We start from the raw sequence: 23,392 nt of genomic DNA on the forward strand, positions 1-23,392 counted from the left end.
CCCTCCTGAGGGCAGTCTTCAGACCCGTCCGGGTCCTCTTGGCTTTCCTCGTACTGGTGGTACTGCAGCTTCTCCTCCGTGAGCCGGTGAATGTGGAGGGCGTACTGTCCCTTGGCACCCTTGTGCAGTAGGCCTTGCGGCAGGGTCTGGAGAAGGCCACTGTTGATGACGCCCGGGGTCAGAGGGTGCGACTTTGGGCCTGGGCGCGGGCTGGTGGTGGCGGTGCCCAGGGCTGGAGGGCTCGGCTGCAGGGCTTGTTGCGGGGTCTGGAGCAGGTCGGTGTCTGCAGCGCCCGGGATCGGCGGCTCCACCAGGGGGGCCCGGGAGCAGGCTGACGCTGGCAGCGTCCAGGACAGGGAGACTCCTCTTACCTGCTCCCGCGACCGCTCCTGCGTCACGCGTCTTCTACTGGCGCTGGTCGGGGCCTGCGACGACTGGGGCACTGCCGATGCTGGGCAGCTTAGTCTGCTGCCGGTCCGCCATCTTGCTCTCCGTTCCCAATGTCTTCCTCCCCCCACGGTGGACCGTGGCCTACCTTGCGATGATCTTCCTCCGTAGGCCGCGGCTCCGCAGTCGATCGTCGGGGTTGAGGACCTTGCGTCGCGCTCCTGTGACAGCAGCGTCGCTCCCTCTCCCTTCCAGGACCTTACGCAGCGTCAGTGCGTGGGGCGGAGCTTCGGATCTCGCGCGCTTTCGGCGTCCACGCCCCTCTTCTTCCCGCGCGGCGTCCCGAAAATGGCGTCCGATGGCGGGAAGCGGCTGCGGATGGCGGGAAGATGGCAGAAGATGGCGGGAAACGACCCAAGATGGCGTCCGATGGCGGGAAACGACTCCAGACGGCGGGAAACTTCACCACAGGTAAGTACAAAAGTCTTTTTCAGGCACGCAATACCCACTGGTGACGGGTTGGTTTGAATCCTGCCAACGACGCCAAAGTTGACGCGCCCCCTGGGCCTGTGTTGTGCAGGGGATACCCGGAGCTGGATCGCTGGGGGTTGTAGTCTCCGTGGTGCTGACCCGATCCGTGCCCAGGGTGGTCAATTCAGTGGCAGTCTTAGTATTATGATAATTGTCTGACTACGCCACCCGTGGATTGCGGTCAATAGGGACCGCCGCTGCAAGGCAGACCGCTGAGGCCGGTGTTATGTGTGCAGCTAAGAATGGGATGACTCCCCACGGGAGGAGTACAGCCTCAGGGCAGTTAGTGTGGATGATAGGAGTGATGGTGGAGATAGTCCCAATACCAATAGTGCCGAGGAGCAAGAGGTCACAGACAACGTGTTGCAATCCAATGTCCTTTACTCACAGTTTGTATTCTCCAGGTCACTCTCGCGAAGCAGTGACCACCCAAGCCGTGCTGCGTCCACCAGGCAGGGGACTCGGTCAACTCCCAGGTCTTTCTGGAGTATGTCTCAAAGCTCTTTTCCGTCCTTTCTCTGGCTCGTGCCCCACCAGTGACCAAGCTTATGTCCAGCTCCCGCGGGCCTTCTCTTGGGAGGGTTACGTGCCCACGTCCCTGACCCTCTATGGTATGCCTTCCTAGCTAGGTGTAGCGAGGGGTTGCACCAAGGGCTGGTCACGACCTCCGGTTCTTGGCTGAAGATGATTTGCTTCCACCAATTTGGGATCCGGTACCCTGTTCTGCCAACCCGTCACCCGCAATCTCCTGGGTCCTTAGGGTTCTCTCTTCCTTCTCGTTCCTGAGCCTTTCTGTTTCACTTGTTACTTCTGTTCTGGTCTTGTTCCCTTTCCTTTCCACTGTTCCTTCTCCTCTCTCTCTCTCTCTGGCCCCGGTCTCTGTGCTAGGCCTGCCCAGGGAGCAGAGCCCATGCAGCAGCCCTGCTCCCTGCCTTCTCCACTTCTCCTCACAGACAGAACTTCTTCTTCTTTCTCTTTCAGTGCTGGCTTGGCCTCCTCACAGGCTAGGCCCGCCTCCGGAGCAGAGCTCCACAGAGGCCCTGCTCTGTCACTTCCTCTCCCAGACTGAACACTATTCTAAGATGGTGCCCACCTTTTATACCTCCCTCTGACCATGAGCCCAGGTGACTAGCAACCAATGGGCTCCTTCCTATGCTCAGGACCCAACCCCTATCTGCCCCTACAGCACTGGGTATTCCACCCCCCTCCCCACTCCAGCCAAGGACAGATGCTGTCGTGCCTGCACTTCTGTCTAGTGGGAGCACCGTTGAGCTGTCCCTCGGAAATGGGGTGTGTGTGCTGTATGCAGCCTACTGAGCCTTGATCCATACTCCATCCTTACCTGGGAGTGGGATATCACACCTCCGGATGAGGTGCAATACCTCTGTAGCGACCAAGTCCTCGGGGCGCTACACATGTATCCTCCCTCTCCAGCTTTACATGTATCCTCCCTCTCCAGCTTTACATGTATTCTCCCTCTCCAGCTTTACATGTATCCTCCCTCTCCAGCTTTACATGTATTCTCCCTCTCCAGCTTTACATGTATTATCCCTCCCCAGCTTTACATGTATCCTCCCTCTCCAGCTTTACATGTAGTCTCCCTCTCCAGCTTTACATGTATCCTCCGTCTCCAGCTTTACATGTATTCTCCCTCTCCAGCTTTACATGTATTCTCCCTCTCCAGCTTTACATGTATTCTCCCTCCCCAGCTTTACATGTATCCTCCCTCCCCAGCTTTACATGTATCCTCCCTCTCCAGCTTTACATGTATTCTCCCTCCCCAGCTTTACATGTATCCTCCCTCTCCAGCTTTACATGTATCCTCCCTCTCCAGCTTTACATGTATTCTCCCTCTCCAGCTTTACATGTATTCTCCCTCTCCAGCTTTACATGTATTCTCCCTCTCCAGCTTTACATGTATTCTCCCTCTCCAGCTTTACATGTATTCTCCCTCTCCAGCTTTACATGTATTCTCCCTCTCCAGCTTTACATGTATCCTCCCTCTCCAGCTTTACATTTATTCTCCCTCTCCAGCTTTACATGTATTTTCCCTTTCCAGCTTTACATGTATTCTCCCTCTCCAGCTTTACGTGTATCCTCCATCACCAGCTTTACATGTATTTCCCCTTTCCAGCTTTACATGTATTCTCCCTCCCCAGCTTTACATGTATCCTCCCTCTCCAGGTTTACAGGTATCCTCCCTCTCCAGCTTTACATGTATCCTCCCTCTCCAGCTTTACATGTATTCTCCCTCTCCAGCTTTACATGTATTCTCCCTCTCCAGCTTTACATGTATTCTCCCTCTCCAGCTTTACATGTATTCTCCCTCTCCAGCTTTACATGTATTCTCCCTCTCCAGCTTTACATGTATTCTCCCTCTCCAGCTTTACATGTATTCTCCCTCTCCAGCTTTACATGTATCCTCCCTCTCCAGCTTTACATGTATCCTCCCTCTCCAGCTTTACATGTATCCTCCCTCTCCAGCTTTACATGTATCCTCCCTCTCCAGCTTTACATGTATTCTCCCTCTCCAGCTTTACATGTATCCTCCCTCTACAGCTTTACATTTCTCCTCCCTCTCCAGCTTTACATGTATCCTTCCACTCCAGCTTTATATGTATCCTTCCACTCCAGCTTTATATGTGTAGCACCCTGAGGATTCGGCTGCTACAGGGGTATTGCACCTCAACCCAGAGGTGTGATATTCCACTCCCGGGTAAGGATGGAGTGTGGAACTGAGCTCGGTAGGCTGCATGCACTACACACATCCCATTTCCGGGGAACAGACCAACGGTACTCCCACTTAGAAATGTGCAGGTACGACCGAGTCTGTTCCTGGCTGGAGTGGGAGGGGGGGTGGTACATCCCAAGTAGTGTAGGGGCAGATAGGGGGAGCAGCCTGGGTAAAGTTAGGAGCTCATTGGGTGCTGGTCACCTGAGCTCACACATAGAGGGAGTATTTAAGGTGGGCACCATCAAAGATCAGGGTCAGTCTGTCAGAGTGGAGTCAGTCAGCCTTTGCAGAGGAGTGAAAGAGAGCAGAGGAGCAGAGCGGCCTGAGCCAGAGTGAGAGAGGAGAAGAAAGAGAGACCCAGAGGGGGTAAAAAGAAAGGATTCTAAGAACCCAAATTCCATCCCCGGGTGAAGAGTCGGCAATAGGGTACCGGAGCCCAAACTGGTGGGGGCAAAAGCACACCCTAGCCAGAGACCGGAGGCCGTGGGCAGCGTCTGCCACGGCCACCCACCACATCCACCCCGAAGGCAGACCACGTGGAGGGTCAGGGACCCAAGGCCAAGGGTCTCCCAACAGAAGGCCCGAGGGAGCTGGACCTAGGTGGATCACTAGTGGGGACGGCCAGAGGAAAGGACAGAAGGAGAGCTCAGGGTCACGCTCCGGACTTGCTTGGGGGTTGGCTGGATCCAGGACCTGGTGGACGCAGCACGGCTCGGGTGGTCACTTGAAGCTGGAGTGACCGGAACATCAGCAGTGAGTAAATACCCTAAACTGCACAACCCGACTCTGTCTTCATTTTACATCTATGCTGCACCACCACAACCCCCATCCTCTGCACCTGACCCCCTGAGGCTATACCCCACCCGTTGGGGGTTATACTACCAAAAGCTGCACCAATACCATCAGCCTCAGCGGACCCTGCTGCAGCGGCGGCCATAGTGACCGCAATACAACGGGTGGCGTAGTCGACATTAAGAACTTAATAACATCTGTAGGACTGCCACATACAACTGAGCTTGACACCCTGGGCACGGACCGGGTCACAGCCACTCGGAAGACTACAACCCCCATCTGATCCGGCTCCGGGTATTCCCCTAAAGAATATGGCCCAGGGGGCGCGTCAACTTTGGCGTAGTCGGCAGGATTACGTGCCCACAACACCCGGGTACTGCGTGCCTGAAGAAAAGAACGAGTTTACCTCAAAAAGAATTCTCCTGCCCGTTCCGGAGGGTCCCCGCCATCGGACTCCATCACAGGTCGATTCCCGCCGGTTGTCCGCCATTAACAGCTTTTTCCCGCCATCTGCAGAGTTTCCCGCCACTGGGAGACGATTCCCGCCATTTCCAAAGGTTTCCCGCCTTGGAAGAGCGGACGCCATTATGGGCGTGCCAGAGGGTGGTGAGAGGCCACCTCCCATCGTGGGCCAGGACCGAAAATGGCGCCAAAAGTGGAAACCGCCCCCACCAACAGAGACTGTGATGCTAGAGGTGTCTGTCAGCGTGAAAGAACAGCCCCTGGAGCTGACAGTCACCAAGTGGCCCCGGGACCGCCCTCGAAGGGGGAGGAGACGAAAGGAGAGAGCAAAGATGGGTGTCGCTTGGAGCAGTCTGGAGAGAGCGCACCCGGAGGCAAGAAGCCTGGAGAAGAATATCGGAGGAGCTTACCCGGAGATGGCGAGAAAGCAGAGCAGCACCGGCCCGTTGGCCAGGAGCCTGCTGGGCCATATTCTTTAGGGGAATACCCGGAGCCGGATCAGATGGGGGTTGTAGTCTTCCGAGTGGCTGTGACCCGGTCCGTGCCCAGGGTGTCAAACTCAGTTGTATGTGGCAGTCCTACAGATGTTATTAAGTTCTTAATGTCGACTACGCCACCCGTTGTATTGCGGTCACTATGGCCGCCGCTGCAGCAGGGTCCGCTGAGGCTGATGGTATTGGTGCAGCTTTTGGTAGTATAACCCCCAACGGGTGGGGTATAGCCTCAGGGGGTCAGGTGCAGAGGATGGGGGTTGTGGTGGTGCAGCATAGATGTAAAATGAAGACAGAGTCGGGTTGTGCAGTTTAGGGTATTTACTCACTGCTGATGTTCCGGTCACTCCAGCTTCAAGTGACCACCCGAGCCGTGCTGCGTCCACCAGGTCCTGGATCCAGCCAACCCCCAAGCAAGTCCGGAGCGTGACCCTGAGCTCTCCTTCTGTCCTTTCCTCTGGCCGTCCCCACTAGTGATCCACCTAGGTCCAGCTCCCTCGGGCCTTCTGTTGGGAGACCCTTGGCCTTGGGTTCCCTGACCCTCCACGTGGTCTGCCTTCGGGGTGGATGTGGTGGGTGGCCGTGGCAGACGCTGCCCACGGCCTCCGGTCTCTGGCTAGGGTGTGCTTTTGCCCCCACCAGTTTGGGCTCCGGTACCCTATTGCCGACTCTTCACCCGGGGATTGAATTTGGGTTCTTAGAGTCCTTTCTTTTTACCCCCTCTGGGTCTCTCTTTCTTCTCCTCTCTCACTCTGGCTCAGGCCGCTCTGCTCCTCTGCTCTCTTTCACTCCTCTGCAAAGGCTGACTGACTCCACTCTGACAGACTGACCCTGATCTTTGATGGTGCCCACCTTAAATACTCCCTCTATGTGTGAGCTCAGGTGACCAGCACCCAATGAGCTCCTAACTTTACCCAGGCTGCTCCCCCTATCTGCCCCTACACTACTTGGGATGTACCACCCCCCTCCCACTCCAGCCAGGAACAGACTCGGTCGTACCTGCACATTTCTAAGTGGGAGTACCGTTGGTCTGTTCCCCGGAAATGGGATGTGTGTAGTGCATGCAGCCTACCGAGCTCAGCTCCACACTCCATCCTTATCCGGGAGTGGAATATCACACCTCTGGGTTGAGGTGCAATACCCCTGTAGCAGCCGAATCCTCAGGGTGCTACATTCCCCCTTGGTAAATCACAGCACGTCCTCGGGCTGTAAGATATAAAACATCCAAAACATACAATTTTTGAATTAAACATCATAATAAAACATCATATAAAACATTATATATATATATATATCAATAAAACTTTTTCATATAAAACTTTCTCGTAGTCACTTCTTGCTTCTATCTCCTCCTCCGGACACTGTGCAACGTGTGCCCGGGAAAAGTGCAACAGTCTTTGGAACTCGTGGCTTTCCTATAAAACCAGTAGGGGCGCCTTAGGACGCGCAACTATATACAGGGGAAGGTGGCCGCTCTCAGTCCTCGGCCAGGTATTAGGGAGGAATGACCGCTCTCAGTCCTCGGTCAGTGGGATTTAAGGGTTAAACGGGTAAACAGTTCAATTCTCTGGTCCCAACGGGGACTACATTAGCAACAGTAACAGTTCACTGTGCCCCGACGGGCAACTATATACAGCTTCGGCTCCGCTGTACTTAACGACGGCGTCCTCCTGCTCTTTCTTTATGGTTTCCTTTAACTCTAGTTTCAGACCCGTCCGGGTCCTCTTGTTCTTCCTCCTCACACCGCAGCTCTTCCTCCGTCAGGCGATGCACATGGAGGGCGTAGGGTCCTTTGGCACACTTGTGCCGGGTGAAGGTGACCTCGTCCCCGATGTAAAGGTCACGACCTCTGTGTCCCTCCGGTAGGTGGGACTCAACGTCTCTCCTGGTCACGAAGACGTCACCTGGGGTGCGGTGGTCTCGGATGAAGCCCCACCCATGCTGCATGTTAAACTTAATCACAGTCCCGGTGGTGCGGGGACTATGCGCTGCACGGGGGTCTCTCCTGGCCCGGCTCTTCTGCTCCGCGCTCCTTACTTGAGCTTGCTGTTCCCGGACCCGCCTCTCTCTCCGCTCCCTCTCGAAGACCTCGAGTTGTTGGCGGCAGCACTCAGCACGCTCCGCTGCAGCTGCCCGAGTCTCTTGAGTGAACCCCATGAGATCTTCTCTGGTGGGGTCCCACTCAAACTGCGCTTCTGCTAGCGGGGGCGAGATCCTCTTGACGGGCTTTGGAGCCGGGATCAGGGGTTCATCCAGGGGTCTCTCTTTCCGGAGTCGGGGATGGTGAAACTCCGGTGGCCATATAAATGGCTGCCCATCCGGGCACGTATGCTGGGCGTACAGGTCCTCTCCCAGATGCGGCACTCTTGGTCTTATGGGCGCGGTGGTGTTAGCGCCCGGGTTGTCCGGGCCTTGCGGCCAGGCCTGGGGTATCTGGAAGGTGAAGGGCACCGTAAGGACGGCGGCGCCCTGGGCTACTTGGCCCTGCGACCAGGCCGGGGGCTCCGCGGAGGTAGGGGGCGCTGTTGGTATTGCGGCGCCCGGGGGTACTAGGCCTTGCGACCAGGCTGGTGGTACTTCCTGCTTGGTCACGCTCGGGGTCGGGGCGTGTGACGTCACAGGGGTCGCGGCTCCCGTTTGAGGCCTAGTCTGCGGCGGTGACGTTGCAGCGACGGGCACGGCAGGATAGACTTCGGGCTCTGCGACGGGGAGCTGGGGCAGGTACGCGGTTTCCCGGTTTGGGGTATAGACGTCCCCTTTACCTGCCTCCACTCGTTCGGCTCCCTTCTCGGCGCCGTCTCCGGCCTTCAATCCTCCCGCGCCATCCTCAGAGGCGGTCTGTCTCCTCGTCTTGGGTGGCGTGCTCCGCTGACAGGTCTCGGTCTGCTGGGCCATCTCACGGCTCCACTCCGCCAACGTCTCTCGCTGCACCCGGGCCATCCTCCTTGCGAGGCCCTCCAGAGCGGTCTGTGCACACTCCCGGTCTCGGTGGAGCTGTGCTAGGACCTCCACTAGGCCTAGTGGGGTCGTTGTTTCCAGCAGGCTCCTGACCAACGGGTCGGTGCTGCTCTGCTCTCCTTCCGTTGTCTCCAGCAGGCTCCTGGCCAGCGGGCCGGTGCTGCTCTGCTCTTCCTCCTCCGTTTCTAGCAGGCTCCTGGCCAACGGGCCGGTGCTGCTCTGCTTTCTCGCCATCTCCGGGTAAGCTCCTCCGATATTCTTCTCCAGGCTTCTTGCCTCCGGGTGCGCTCTCTCCAGACTGCTCCAAGCGACACCCATCTTTGCTCTCTCCTTTCGTCTCCTCCCCCTTCGAGGGCGGTCCCGGGGCCACTTGGTGACTGTCAGCTCCAGGGGCTGTTCTTTCACGCTGACAGACACCTCTAGCATCACAGTCTCTGTTGGTGGGGGCGGTTTCCACTTTTGGCGCCATTTTCGGTCCTGGCCCACGATGGGAGGTGGCCTCTCACCACCCTCTGGCACGCCCATAATGGCGTCCGCTCTTCCAAGGCGGGAAACCTTTGGAAATGGCGGGAATCGTCTCCCAGTGGCGGGAAACTCTGCAGATGGCGGGAAAAAGCTGTTAATGGCGGACAACCGGCGGGAATCGACCTGTGATGGAGTCCGATGGCGGGGACCCTCCGGAACCGGCAGGAGACTTCTTTTTGAGGTAAACTCGTTCTTTTCTTCAGGCACGCAGTACCCGGGTGTTGCGGGCACGTAATCCTGCCGACTACGCCAAAGTTGACGCGCCCCCTGGGCCATATTCTTTAGGGGAATACCCGGAGCCGGATCAGATGGGGGTTGTAGTCTTCCGAGTGGCTGTGACCCGGTCCGTGCCCAGGGTGTCAAGCTCAGTTGTATGTGGCAGTCCTACAGATGTTATTAAGTTCTTAATGTCGACTACGCCACCCGTTGTATTGCGGTCACTATGGCCGCCGCTGCAGCAGGGTCCGCTGAGGCTGATGGTATTGGTGCAGCTTTTGGTAGTATAACCCCCAACGGGTGGGGTATAGCCTCAGGGGGTCAGGTGCAGAGGATGGGGGTTGTGGTGGTGCAGCATAGATGTAAAATGAAGACAGAGTCGGGTTGTGCAGTTTAGGGTATTTACTCACTGCTGATGTTCCGGTCACTCCAGCTTCAAGTGACCACCCGAGCCGTGCTGCGTCCACCAGGTCCTGGATCCAGCCAACCCCCAAGCAAGTCCGGAGCGTGACCCTGAGCTCTCCTTCTGTCCTTTCCTCTGGCCGTCCCCACTAGTGATCCACCTAGGTCCAGCTCCCTCGGGCCTTCTGTTGGGAGACCCTTGGCCTTGGGTTCCCTGACCCTCCACGTGGTCTGCCTTCGGGGTGGATGTGGTGGGTGGCCGTGGCAGACGCTGCCCACGGCCTCCGGTCTCTGGCTAGGGTGTGCTTTTGCCCCCACCAGTTTGGGCTCCGGTACCCTATTGCCGACTCTTCACCCGGGGATTGAATTTGGGTTCTTAGAGTCCTTTCTTTTTACCCCCTCTGGGTCTCTCTTTCTTCTCCTCTCTCACTCTGGCTCAGGCCGCTCTGCTCCTCTGCTCTCTTTCACTCCTCTGCAAAGGCTGACTGACTCCACTCTGACAGACTGACCCTGATCTTTGATGGTGCCCACCTTAAATACTCCCTCTATGTGTGAGCTCAGGTGACCAGCACCCAATGAGCTCCTAACTTTACCCAGGCTGCTCCCCCTATCTGCCCCTACACTACTTGGGATGTACCACCCCCCTCCCACTCCAGCCAGGAACAGACTCGGTCGTACCTGCACATTTCTAAGTGGGAGTACCGTTGGTCTGTTCCCCGGAAATGGGATGTGTGTAGTGCATGCAGCCTACCGAGCTCAGCTCCACACTCCATCCTTATCCGGGAGTGGAATATCACACCTCTGGGTTGAGGTGCAATACCCCTGTAGCAGCCGAATCCTCAGGGTGCTACACTTGTATGTGATTGCCAGGTCCTACAGAAGAATCAGCAGAACCGATGATTCTGTACACTACATAGTAGTGCTCTATATAGCTGACAAAAACAGAAGACAAAAGCAGGAATAAATTCCAAGACATTTCCACTGACACGCTGGCACTCCCACATTTATGTTTCAGCCGGGCCGATGGGTTGACAGGGGGAGCCCCTTTTTTTCTGTCTAACCACTTAGATGCTTCACTCTTTGCTGACCGTGGCATCTTAAGGGTTAAACTGAGAGAAACATTATTATTCTCAAAAATCCCTACAGTTTCAGCAGGGCAGAGGCAGTACCCGGACCATCAGCATGACACATGCACAGTACCTGGCATTTCCTTGCCTTTTGGTAATACATATAAAAAAAATAAAATACATAACTTTCCTTTTTCAACACCTTTCGTAAAACTTTTTTAACCATGTGTCCCAACATATCTACCTCTCTTCCAGGCTCCAGAGGAAGCTCCGTCTTCCGGTAGTCTAGAAGTCGTGTCTGTTTCAGAAGAAGAATTGCCGGTTGTGGATATCGCCTTCTCTTACTTTCGATTTTTCCTGACAAAAACAAAAGTGGATCCTGGAGAAAACAAATCGGGTAAGATGGCTCCAACTTCAGGAAAATAACTTAGCGTCATGGGTTAGGGGTGCAGAAAATGGCTGGAAGTGTAGGTAACATTGATCGTCGCACAATGATCCCACCGGCTAGTGGTGAAGGGGTAGGAGAAATAGGCTAAGATCATTGTCCAGGACAAAATATAGGATACAAAGTAGGAAGCGATGTATGACACAGCCAAACCTGTTTTCCTGTGTTGAAAAATGAATGGGACAGAAATCTGGAGTAAAACTGTTTGAGATGTTGCAAAAAAAAAAGTTAGGACAGAATAGATGAAAGCTGTGCCAAATTTTTTAAGGGGCGCTCGCCTCTCCCTACACCAAGGCAGAGAATAGAGACTGTTCACAAAGTCCAAGCAGGTCTTTGGGGGCCCCTTTCTGTTCCCTCAAACTAATCCATGGAGGGTCAGATGGATCAAAGTCATGGGGCAAGGAGGTAAGGTCATCCGAAACCGCTGCAGCAATCAAGCATCAATGTGCAAAGCCATCATGGAAGATTGGCGCCTCTAAAACACCACAGGTCCAAAACCGGGAATTAGTGTTTGATCAAACTGTCAAACTGATAGGAGCGGATGGCAGCCGTATATACTTGAGAATGAAGAGACCGATCTTATTCAGAAAGGTGTAGGCGTGAAAGTGTATGGTAGCTCGTGGCACGTGTCAGACAAAAAACAGAAAAGTTGATATGAGAGTTGATACTTTTTTTACCAATTCTTTACAATATTTTTCTGATCCTTTTTTGTTTCGTATTACAATCAAAACTTTATAGAATAATTTTATGTAATACTTATATAAAGAAATCTTCTCTGTGTGTCGGAGGAGTTCAGTCCCGTATCTTCTTCTCTTCCTCGCTGCACTCTTTGTGGCTGTAAGACAAGTGGCTGCAGCAGGTTCCTCTCCCCTTACTCCTTTGTGCATTAAACTAAAAGAATTCTAATCACTGCTCCTCCTAACTGAGGAATTGTGGCTTCATTTAACCACCAGCCAAAGATGGAGCTGATCAGAAGGAGGTTAAGCGCTTTGATTTTTTTATGTTTTATGGTATGGATTAGACAAATAAAAATTGTATATCGCTGCAAACCTGGCAGCATCTTATCTGGATGTAGATAATTAGTGTCTACAGGGAGACTGTCACGCATGGTGTGGGAAAGACTAAGTGCATCACGAAGGGAAGAGAGGGAGGAAGCCCAAACACTAGGGAAAGGGGGAGTGGAGATCCCTAGACAGATCTAATATCACCCTGCCTACCCTACCGTCCCTATATAGGTTCCACATCTATCGCCGAGCAGGAAACTAAGCCCTGGATGTCCCTAGAGCTTGACCCTAGATAGGGAGGTGGAGGGGTGAGTGCTGGTCAGGCCCCACTACAAACTAAAGACAACAAGGTAGACAAGCAAAGGGGATACACTTAGCTTGAGCAGACACCAGAGGAGCAACACCAACTGTCCTCTAAGTGCACCAGAGAAGAAGTTATCCGACTGCAAAGTGCTCCAAGCCTGCACAAAGGTTCATAGAATAATCACCGGTGATTCCCAAGAGCAAACTGAATGTTTTTAACTCCAAGGCAAGGGTTTGTCAATCAGCAGCAGCAGGGAGATCGCCGCTGGGACCTAAAGGAAGAAGGATTAAGAAGGCATCTGTAATGGTGACCTGCTACAGCCAGATCCAGAGCGATTCTCTATTACAACTGACACACCCATGACAGAGACCAAATGCTCTCTACATGTTTCCTCACTTGCAAAGAGATTCTAATTTATGCAGGGGTAGATAATTTCCCCTAGACGTCTCCAATCCATACCAGGGGCATCACATGGCACTGACGGACACAGACAGGAGGGGGCTCCTGTGCAAGAACAGTATATGGGCCCTTTGCAGTTCAATAGCTCATCATAATGCACAACTCCACTTATCTCTTGGGTCCCATGCGGCCGCACAGTTTGCACCAATGATATGTCCACATGGGACAATGGAAATGGAACATTTCCATGCCATATGTATCTGATGTCAAAACAATCCATGGATATATCTGTGATTGGAGGACTTAATCTCTTCTGTGGTTCCAAGCTCCAAGATTTTGAGTTTTAATTTTTAATGTCAATCCAAATTATGGATATATCCTATTCGTGTTTAGTTTGTCTAGGATGGTGGAAGTATGCACAGAAATATTCCGGTCATATTATTCCAATAGGCTGTTCTTGTGGAAAAATAAGACATGGATTAGAATTATATCCTGAGACCATTTTTCATATGATATCCATCTTACTCTCAACTGATCAGGAAGTGGGGTGATGGGTGTGGATGGGACCAATTAAAATGTATTATCCAGAAAAACTAATTGTCAAACCCAGATGAAACGACAAGTATTTTAGATCTGTCCAAATTTTTATAGCGTCTCTTCTGAAAGTAGAATCCATAAGATGTTTCTAAATGTATCACTTTTATTTTTGTACTATTTTTGCCTTATGTGTGTCTTTTAGTTATTTCATGTTTTTGTAACTTTGTAAACACTATACCGCTTTTCCTATATTAAAGGGAACCTGTTATGTCCCCAAATGCTATTAACCTGCTATACCTGCTCTGAAGCAGAGCCGGCTGTTAGTCAGCGCCGAAGTGTTATTACAGATGCCACTCACTATATAATGAGCTGTGACTGAAGGCACACCTCTATGACTGAGAGCCAGAGGCTGCTAGAAGGAATAAAGTTAATTTCCTCCCAGTAGCGAGACTTTCAGTTCGGGAGCAGCATTGGTTTAGAACACTATTAACCTACAGATTAACCCCAAACGTTTAGGTGAAAAGTGTTGACGACATGACAGGTTCCCTTTAAATCTAAAATATAATGAGTTTGTTCATTGCTGCTTCAAACGCACACACAACCTCAAAGAGGGAAAGCTATAAATGTACCCACAACCTCAAAGAAGGAAAGCTCTAAATGTACCCACAACCAACCTCAAAGAGGGAAAGCTCTAAATGTACCCACAACCAACCTCAGAGAGGGAAAGCTCTAAATGTACCCACAACCTCAAAGAAGGAAAGCTCTAAATGTACCCACAACCAACCTCAGAGAGGGAAAGCTCTAAATGTACCCACAACCTCAAAGAAGGAAAGCTCTAAATGTACCCACAACCAACCTCAGAGAGGGAAAGCTTTAAATGTACCCACAACCTCAAAGAGGGAAAGATTTAAATGTACCCACAACCTCAAAGAAGGAAAGCTCTAAATGTACCCACAACCAACCTCAAAGAGGGAAAGCTCTAAATGTACCCACAACCTCAAAGAAGGAAAGCTATAAATATACCCACAACCAACCTCAGAGAGGGAAAGCTCTAAATGTACCCACAACCTTAAAGAAGGAAAGCTCTAAATGTACCCACAACCAACCTCAGAGAGGGAAAGCTCTAAATGTACCCACAACCTCAAAGAAGGAAAGCTCTAAATGTACCCACAACCAACCTCAGAGAGGGAAAGCTCTAAATGTACCTACAACCTCAAAGAGGGAAAGATTTAAATGTACCCACAACCTCAAAGAAGGAAAGCTCTAAATGTACCCTCAACCTCAAAGAGGAAAAGTGTAGCCTGGTTGTATTACCCTGTGTATGCTAGAGTGCAAGCAGTGGACCTGTCGGGTACATGAGAAAGCTGAGTGTGCATGTGTACTAGTGTGTTATCCAGGACAAGCGTCTCGCTGGCCTAAGAAAACCAGCAGCATAAAGTGTAGTACGGAAGTATGAACTGGCTGTGGGGTACGCTTAACTCATTGTCAAGCCATTGCGATAGGTGAGTGGAGAAGTGTGAGAAGTGAAGTTCCCTTTACAGTCACATCCGAGTCACATAAAAAAATTAGTTGGAAAATTGTTGTTTTGGGGTCTCCTAAATATCCCCATTTTGCTATACTATAACTTAGGTCAGGGCCCCACATGACATTCTGGAATTTTCCATAGAAAAGTGCTTACAACTGTAATACTCTCCCGAATTATGCCCTGCTAGAAATTAGATATAGGCAACACCACCAGTGGGAGGAACTAAAAACAAGTCTGTAAAATGAGAGGCAGTCTACTGTGTAGCAGATAGACCAAATTCCCCTGCTTCCACTTAACCCAGATTATAAGCACTTTGATATTTTTTTATAAATACCACCTGATACGTGACTGTATAGATTGGTTTGACCGTTAGTCATAATATTCCTGTAAGTCCTGGGGATGTAGAGACACTCATGGCTAATTCTTAGTGTACCGCTATCAAACCAGTACCCCAAAAAGGGGTATTGAATAGTGTAGTAGACTATGCTTAGTCATACACATACTGTACAGTGGTAGCCAATAAACAAATGGATGCCATGTAGTCTATATTTGTTTAAAGTTGGACCCTATGGGTGACTGATGCCATGCATGCCGTCCTTCGGAGGGCTTCACTTAACATTTACCATAGCCGTAACGTGAACATAGACTTTTAGGTTGTATATAGTTTATTATTCTGTGTATAATTTAGCACTGGTAGTTTCCAGATGTAAAGTGGATATTTAATATTATATATTTATTTTTAACTAAATGATTTTTTGATACAGAGCGCCAAATCCAATCTTCTCTTCACACAACCATAGACTTGTTTGATAAGATTCTGTCTGCCTGTAGCCACCACTAGGAGGAGCTCACTACACATAGATTAATACAGCTTCCACGAAACTAAATATGTAATCAGTATTCAGGAAGCTCCCTCTAGTTGTGGCTGTAGGCAGAAATCTATCATGTATCTATGTATGCAGAGAGCTCCCTTTAGTGGTGGCTGCAGACAGAATCTTATCATATAGCTCTGTATACTGGGAGCTCCCCCTAGTGGTGGCTGCAGACAGAATCTTATCCTGTATCTCTGTATACAGGGAGCTCCCCCCCCCCTAGTGGTGGCTGCAGATAGGATCTTATGTATCTGTGTATACAGGGAGTTCCCCCTAGTGGTTGCTGCAAATAGAATCTTATCATGTATCTCTGTATACAGGGAGCTCCCCCTAGTGGTGACTGCAGACAGTCTTATCATGTATCTCTGTATACAGGGAGCTCCCCCTAGTGGTGGCAAAATATAGAATCTTACCATGTATCTCTGTATACAGGGAGATCCCCCTAGAGGTGGCTGCAGACAAAAACTTATCATGTATCTCCGTATACAGGGAGCTCCCCCTAGTGGTGGTTGCAGACAGAATTTTATCATGTATCTCTGTATACAGGGAGCTCCCCCTAGTGGTGGCTGCAGACAGAATCTTATCATGTATCTCTGCATATAGGGAGCTCCCCCTAGTGGTGGCTGCAGACAGAATCTTATCATGTATCTCTGCATACAGGGAGCTCCCCCTAGTGGTGGCTGCAGACAGAATCTTATCATGTATCTCTGCATATAGGGAGCTCCCCTGGAGGCTGCAGACAGAATCTTATGTATCTCTCTATGCAGGGAGCTCCCCCTAGTGGTGGCTGCAGACAGAATCCTATCATGTATCTCTGTATACAGGGAACTCCCCCTGGAGGCTGCAGACAGAATCTTATATATCTCTCTATGCAGGGAGCTCCCCCTAGTGGTGGCTGCAGACTGAATCTTTTCATATATCTTTTTATACAGGGAGCTCCCCCTAGTGGTGGCTGCAGACTGAATCTTATCATGTATCTTTGTATACAGGGAGGTTCCCCTAGTGGTGGCTGCAGAATGAATCTTTTCTTGTATCTTTGCATACTGGGAGCTCCCCCTAGTGGTGGCTGCATAATGAATCCTTTCATGTATCTCTGCATACAGGGAGCTTCCCCTAGTGGTGGCTGCAGACAGAATCTTATCAGGTATCTTTGTATACAGGGAGCTCCCCCTAGTGGTGAATGCAGACAGAATCGTATCATGTATCTCTGCATACAGGGAGCTCCCTCTAGTGGTGGCTGCAGACTGAATCTTTTCATTAATCTTTGTATACAGGGAGCTCCCTCTAGTGGTGGCTGCAGACTGAATCTTTTCATTAATCTTTGTATACAGGGAGCTCCCTCTAGTGGTGGCTGCAGAATGAATCTTTTCATGTACCTTTTTATACAGCCAGCTCCCTCTAGTGGTGACTACAGACAGAATCTTATCATGTATCTCTGCATACAGGAAGCTGCCCCTAGTGGTGGCTGCAGACAAAATCTTATGTATCACTGTATACAGGCTGCTCCACTTAGTGGCGACTGCAGAGAGAATCCCATCAGGTACCTTTTTATACAGAGAGCTCCCCCTATTGGTGGTTGCAGACAGAATCTTATCATGTGTCTCTGTATAGAGGGAGCTCCCCCTAGTGGTGGCTGGAGACAGAATCTTACCATATATCTCTGTATACAGGGTGCTCCCCCTAGTGGTGGCTGCAGACTGAATCTAATTGTGCTATTCTGTATGCAGGAAGTGATCCTTAGAAATATTATATTATTTAACAGTTTTTTCTTTTCCTGTTCAGAGGGGCTTTTGGTCATAGGGGAACCCTTCTATGTTTGCCCATATATGTCCACTATAGGACTATAGATATGTTATTCTACACTCGCATTTGAAGTTAACGCCCAACGGGAATCTACAACTTTTTATGACTTTCAGCAGAAACAGCTGAGTTGAAGAAGTTCTCATTCCTCCCATCCTGTGAGATAACCTGACGGCTATAAATACAGATTTTGTTTTTTATTTAGGTTCGGGGAATTGTGCGCTGTGGTTAAATCGCTTCCCATTAATTTTCCAGCTGCTGCGTTTTATTGTCCTGTAATCTGAAGGGTTTGAATATGCAGATGTTCATTTGCTTAATCTTGTAATTTTACCAGAGGGAGAGAAAAAAAAGCTGACTTCTTTATCCCTACCCATCTGGCCTACCAGCTATTCTTCCTAATTATTGGAGAAAAATGCACCAGGTAACATAGTTACCGCTCAGCACAGCCCACAGTCACTGACGATACTGAGGATTCCGCGCCATCTACGGCAGAATAGTCACAGATACCACATAGCCTGTATATACTCGCATATACGTGATGTATACTACAAGGTAAAAGATTTATACAGTGAATTGCAAAAGTAATCACACCCCTTGTAGAAACAGGTGGACGTAATTATAAATCATTTATCCATATATCGCCCGAAGTCTTGGGGTGTGCGCTTCAGAAACATTTTGGTACGAAACTGTGATAGGTCCCGGACACAGTCAGAAGAGGCCTCTTTGTAAGGACAATATATGCGCCCTTTGTAACCCAATAACTCATCATAATGCACAATTCCCCCTGTATTAGAGGTAGAAGTGGCCCCCTTACCTCTTGGGCGTGGCTGCATACGTCCGCCCCTGTGGGGTCAGCATACCTGGGTGCATACCCCTGTCCATACTCAGGACTGGTTGGCTAGTTTGTGGCACAGCCAGGGAATATTTGCTCGCCCTGTGGTGAAATACAGCACAGTGACTTAGGGTATGGGTCTCTATAATGGCGCTTCTCATTCCTTACACTCCGGACCAGTCCCGGGTTCCTCTGCTGAGCAGCAGGCACCTCCTCCCATTCCCTCTGCAACAACAAGAAACCATCGCCGGCTTTTGCTCCTGCACTTTTCACTTGGTCCCACCTCTTTGAAGCTTCTGTTGCAACTGGTCACCTCCCCATCACACTTTTGTTCATCTTTAGTGACACCGAAACACCATGATGTGTAAGCAAGGCCTTCTCCCAACTGTATGGTGGCTAATGTCACTGCATACATTGGGCAGGAACAGCAGACTCCTCTATCACACCATGTGGCCTCAGCCACATCCCTCTGCCTCTTGCAGCAAGTCAATCATCACTTATGTAACAGTGACACCTAGGGTCCACAGATACCACTACAACACATACACAGTAGTGTGGCGCCCCTGCGGGTTCAGTCGCCACAGAGGTACTGCATCTAACCCAGAGGTGTGGCACCCCACTCTCAGGTAAGGAGGGAGCACTACCCGGGACCCACATGTGGCGCCCCTGAGGGTTCAGTCGCCAAAGAGGTACTGCACCTCACCCAGAGGTGTGGTGCCTCCTTCTCTTAGGTAAGGAGGGAGTGCTGCCCGGAACCCCAACACCCGCATTCAACACTACACTGCTCCAGGCCGGCTGGAAGGGCAAGATGAATGTGCGCAGCTGCTGAGCCCTGACCCTGGCTGGAGTGGGGGGAACCCAAAGGTAGGAGGAACCAATAGTGGGTGTGGGTGGAGGAAGCAGTTTAGGGGAGCACCATAGTAGTAGGTATATAATGGGAAGCCATCTTAGGGTGGCAGTTCAGTAGGCAGGTCAGTCAGTGAGAGAAGTCAGTCTGGGAGCAGAGTCTCTTAGGAGCTCTGCTCCACAATTAGGGCCCAGTCCTAGAGGCCCAGGAGGGGAGCAGAAGAGTAGGCTCCATTCTAGTAAAAGGGATCCCAGGGGATACGGTGAGTGCAGGACGGCACCCGTACGCCCCGAATCTGTCAGAAGACAGAGGGATTGTAGGCCGCAAGAAGGGGACCGGCCCCTGGACCAGCCGTGTTACTTCAAGTCTCGGCTGGGAAAACCGAAGGCTTCTGGCTTACATAGTCCAGTTGCCAAAGCCTCATTCTAATCTCCGTGAGGGTCAAGCAGGTCCGGGAACTCCAGTGAGACCGGAGGGACTTCAGAGCACCCGAGCGGGACTGAGAGTGGGGAAGAGCAGGGCAGGAGGGAGAAGACCCAGCGTGAAGACAGTCTAGAGAGAGGAACAAAAGAAAGCGGGCTTCCGTCAGGTGCGCCTAAATTACCTGAGAAAGAGCTGAGCCCTCGTTCTGGTGAACACAGTGCGACGTGGGAGGCTGTAAGCTGGACAGTGCAACCTGAGGAACTTAACAACTGTGAGTAAAGACTCGGATGACTGCACCGCACTGCCTCCGTCCATTATTTCACCTGCGTCATCTTTCCCCCTGCACTACAACGCCCAGCGCAACCAACAACACCTATACTGCCCTGGAGCTAGCTCTTCCTGTGGAGAGCCACACCATCCCTGCTGCAGTAACATCAGCTTCAGAGGACTGCTCCTCATCGGCAGCTCCCTTTGGCCGCATTCCACAGGTGGCGTCACGAACACTTTACAAATCCCCTATAAATAATTCCCCTTTTTGTTGACCGCCCTGGGCCATGGACCGGGCCAGCCACCGTGATATCCCCCACCAGCATCCATAGGCCCGGCTGCCGAGTACCCCACAGCTCTGGGGGCGCGTCACACACACCCACATCCAATATTCTCCACTTCAGTAGGGAAGGGCAAGATTGCCTCTAAGGGAGAGCACAGTCCCTAATCCCTAGCTGGAGGGTGGAACTAGGTAGAGGAGGTGGGTGGAGGAAGAAGTTCAGTGGAGCACACAGAGAGTAGAAGTATAAAAGAGAGGGTGGAAGGTTCTAGAAGGAGTTCGGAGTCAGAGTGAGAGTTGGGAGCAGGAGCTCAGGAGGAGCTCTGCTCAGGAGGAGTGGAGAAAGGAGCAGGGCCCAGTGAGAGAGGCCCAGAAGAAGGAAGGATAGAAGAGAGGAGCAGTGAGAAGGGCTCCAGGAGGAACAGAGGGGATCCCAGGGGCACTGTGAGTGCGGATGCCACCCGTGCACCCGAATCCACGCTGACGAGGAGGGATCAGGCCGCAGAGAGGGGACCGGCCCATAACCTAGTGGAGAACAACCAGGCTCAGCTAGACACCCGGAGGCTGCAGCATTTTCAAGGTGCTGCAGCCAACAGCCACAATTATATCGCCGAAAAGGTGGCCACATAGGGTCCAGGGGATTGCAAGTCGCCCGACAAGGCCCGAGGCCACTGGCTTGGGACACTGATTGTGAGGCGCAGGGCAGGAGGGTGAGAGCCAGCGCAGTGAGACGACCTGGAGAGGTACAGTACAGACCAAAAGTTTGGACACACCTTCTCATTTAAAGATTTTTCTGTATTTTCATGACTATAAAAATTGTACATTCACACTGAAGGCATCAAAACTATGAATTAACACATGTGGAATTATATACTTAACAAAAAAGTGTGAAACAACTGAAAATATATTCTTAGTTCTTCAAAGTAGCCACCTTTTGCTTTGATGACTGCTTTGCACACTCTTGGCATTCTCTTGATGAGCTTAAAGAGGTAGTCACCGGAAATGGTTTTCACTTCACAGGTGTGCCCTGTCAGGTTTAATAAGTGGGATTTCTTGCCTTATAAATGGAGTTGGGACCATCAGTTGTGTTGTGCAGAAGTCTGGTGGATACACAGCTGATAGTCCTACTGAATAGACTGTTAGATTTTGTATTATGGCAAGAAAAAAGCAGCTAAGTAAAGAAAAACGAGTGGCCATCATTACTTTAAGAAATGAAGGTCAGTCAGTCAGTCAGTCCAAACTTTTGGTCTATACTGTACATAGAACGGGGTCCCGTTTAAGTGCTCCTGAAATACCTGAGAGTTTGCTGGATTACTACCCCGGAGGACACAGGACAATGTGGGCGGTTATAATCTGGAAAGTGTAACCTGAGGAACTTAACAACTGTGAGTAAAATCTGAAGACTGCACCCCACTGTGTCCTTGATTAATTGCTGTGCCATCACCAGCCCTGCACTACACTGCACCAACAAACATCTACCTCATAAAATCCCCATCTACTGCCCTGGAGCTTAGCTCTGCCTGTGGAGAGCTGAACCAACTCTGCTGCGTCACCATAAGCTCCAGTGGATCAGCACCGCAGCGGCGGCCCCATATAGCCGCATACCACAGGTGGCCTCACGAACATTATCTCTAAAAACTTTATTCCCCTTTTCTTTTCTCTTTAATTGACCTCCCTGGGTCATGGACCGGGTCACTGCCACCGTGACATCCCCAGCACCGACCCGGCTACCGAGTACCCCACGGTCCAGGGGGTGCATCAGTATCACACCATAATATATTGAATATATATTGCTATTGACTAATTTGACCCTTTTCTATACTGTGTTTCTGCCTGTCATCTCCTGCAGCCCACCTACTACCAATTGATGATGGCTAATTTGGAAGACAACACCTGGGAATCTAACTAAGAAAATGTGGATATTTGCCTTTGTCTATAACCTGTTTATGCCTGCCATCACTTGCAGATGCTCACCACCAATTGATGACTACATTGAAAGTCAAGACCTGGGAATCCTACCGAGAAAGTTTGAACCCTTGCCTTTGTTTTTAGCCCATTTATGCCTGCCATGTCTTGCAGATGCTCACCACCAATTGGTGACTACTTTGGAAGTCAAGACCTGGGAATCCAACCAAGAAAGTTTGGATCCTTTCCTTTGGCTATGCTAAACTTTCTTCTATAGCCCGTTTCATCCTGGCAAGCCATCTCTTGCAGACATTCACCACCAATGAATGACTACTTTAGGGGTCATAACCTGGAGATCCAATTGGGAAAGTTTGAGCCCTTGCCTTTGTCTAGTTTGCCCTTTGTTCTATCTCTTTCAGGATACCTGCCACCCATTGGTGACTACTTTGGGAGCGATAAACTGGAAATGCGACTAAGAAAGTTTGCATCTGCTTGAGTTGTCAAAGGATGAAGAATTATTTTTTTTTATTTTAGCCATAGTCTAGTCATTGTCAATTTTTGGGAGCGATAAACTGGAGATGCGACTAAGAAAGTTTGCATCTGCTTGAGTGGTCAAAGGATGAAGAATTTAATTTTTTTTTATCTTAGCCATGGTCTAGTCATTGCCAATTCACTTGAGGTTTCACTAACATCAAATGCAAATATTAGGATTTTGGAAAGATGGTGCCCTTGTCAATGTCTTTAGATGATGTAGAAACTTCTGAATTCTTTGTATCCACTTTTCTCATTTCTTTTTTTTTTTTTTTTACAGAGAACCAAGAAAGTGATGGATCCTCCAAGTGCCATCCCATCATCCCTATGAAATATCTCATTATCATCCTTCTCGTTGTCCTGGCTATTGTCCTGGTGATTGCTACTGGCCTGATTGGTGAGTGCTATTCATTATTCAGTGGCATCTCCATTAAATTGTCAAGGATTAAATGTTTTACAAGCCACTTGAAAGAAAGAATAGAGACGGTTAGCGGCTTCTTTTTCATTAAGCAAAGCAAGTTGACCTTTCTCACCTTCATTGTCTGACGGTGCGATGAATGGCCGATGACTTGATAGCTTGTTTATCAGTGTATTAATGGCTTAATTGGACAGTAGACATTCATTATGTTGGATGAGTTTCATGCTCTCTTCTACTTAGCGAAAATTCACTGTCTAACTGAGTCTAATGTCTGGTCCCTGTGCAATTCCAGAACGCATTAATCTTATGCGGGTCTCCTCTCAAGTCTGCTCGGTTCACTCCAAAACAACAGCAGCCTGTCGAGTGGGCATTTCAGAAAATAGACTGTGTATCGATCAGGATTTTACATGGGACGTGAAGAACCTGAGTTAGATATAG

The 23,392-nt window shown here is 50.5% G+C and overlaps 1 protein-coding gene across 2 annotated transcripts in view; it reads left to right on the forward strand.

Moving 5' to 3' along the window:
- The window catches only part of TMPRSS3 (transmembrane serine protease 3), a 191,226-nt gene that overhangs the window by 48,730 nt on the left and 119,104 nt on the right, over positions 1-23,392 (forward strand). For both annotated transcript variants that reach the window (XM_073670843.1, XM_073670844.1), the window contains 2 exons: positions 10,821-10,962; positions 22,817-22,933. In XM_073670843.1, coding sequence (XP_073526944.1) covers positions 10,821-10,962; positions 22,817-22,933 — 259 coding nt within the window. The remainder of the gene's footprint in view (positions 1-10,820; positions 10,963-22,816; positions 22,934-23,392) is intronic.

This window comes from Phyllobates terribilis, unplaced genomic scaffold (genome assembly GCF_046119375.1).
Source record: "Phyllobates terribilis strain yellow unplaced genomic scaffold, ASM4611937v1 Scaffold_2__4_contigs__length_985480577, whole genome shotgun sequence".
Taxonomy (NCBI): Eukaryota; Metazoa; Chordata; class Amphibia; order Anura; family Dendrobatidae; genus Phyllobates; species Phyllobates terribilis.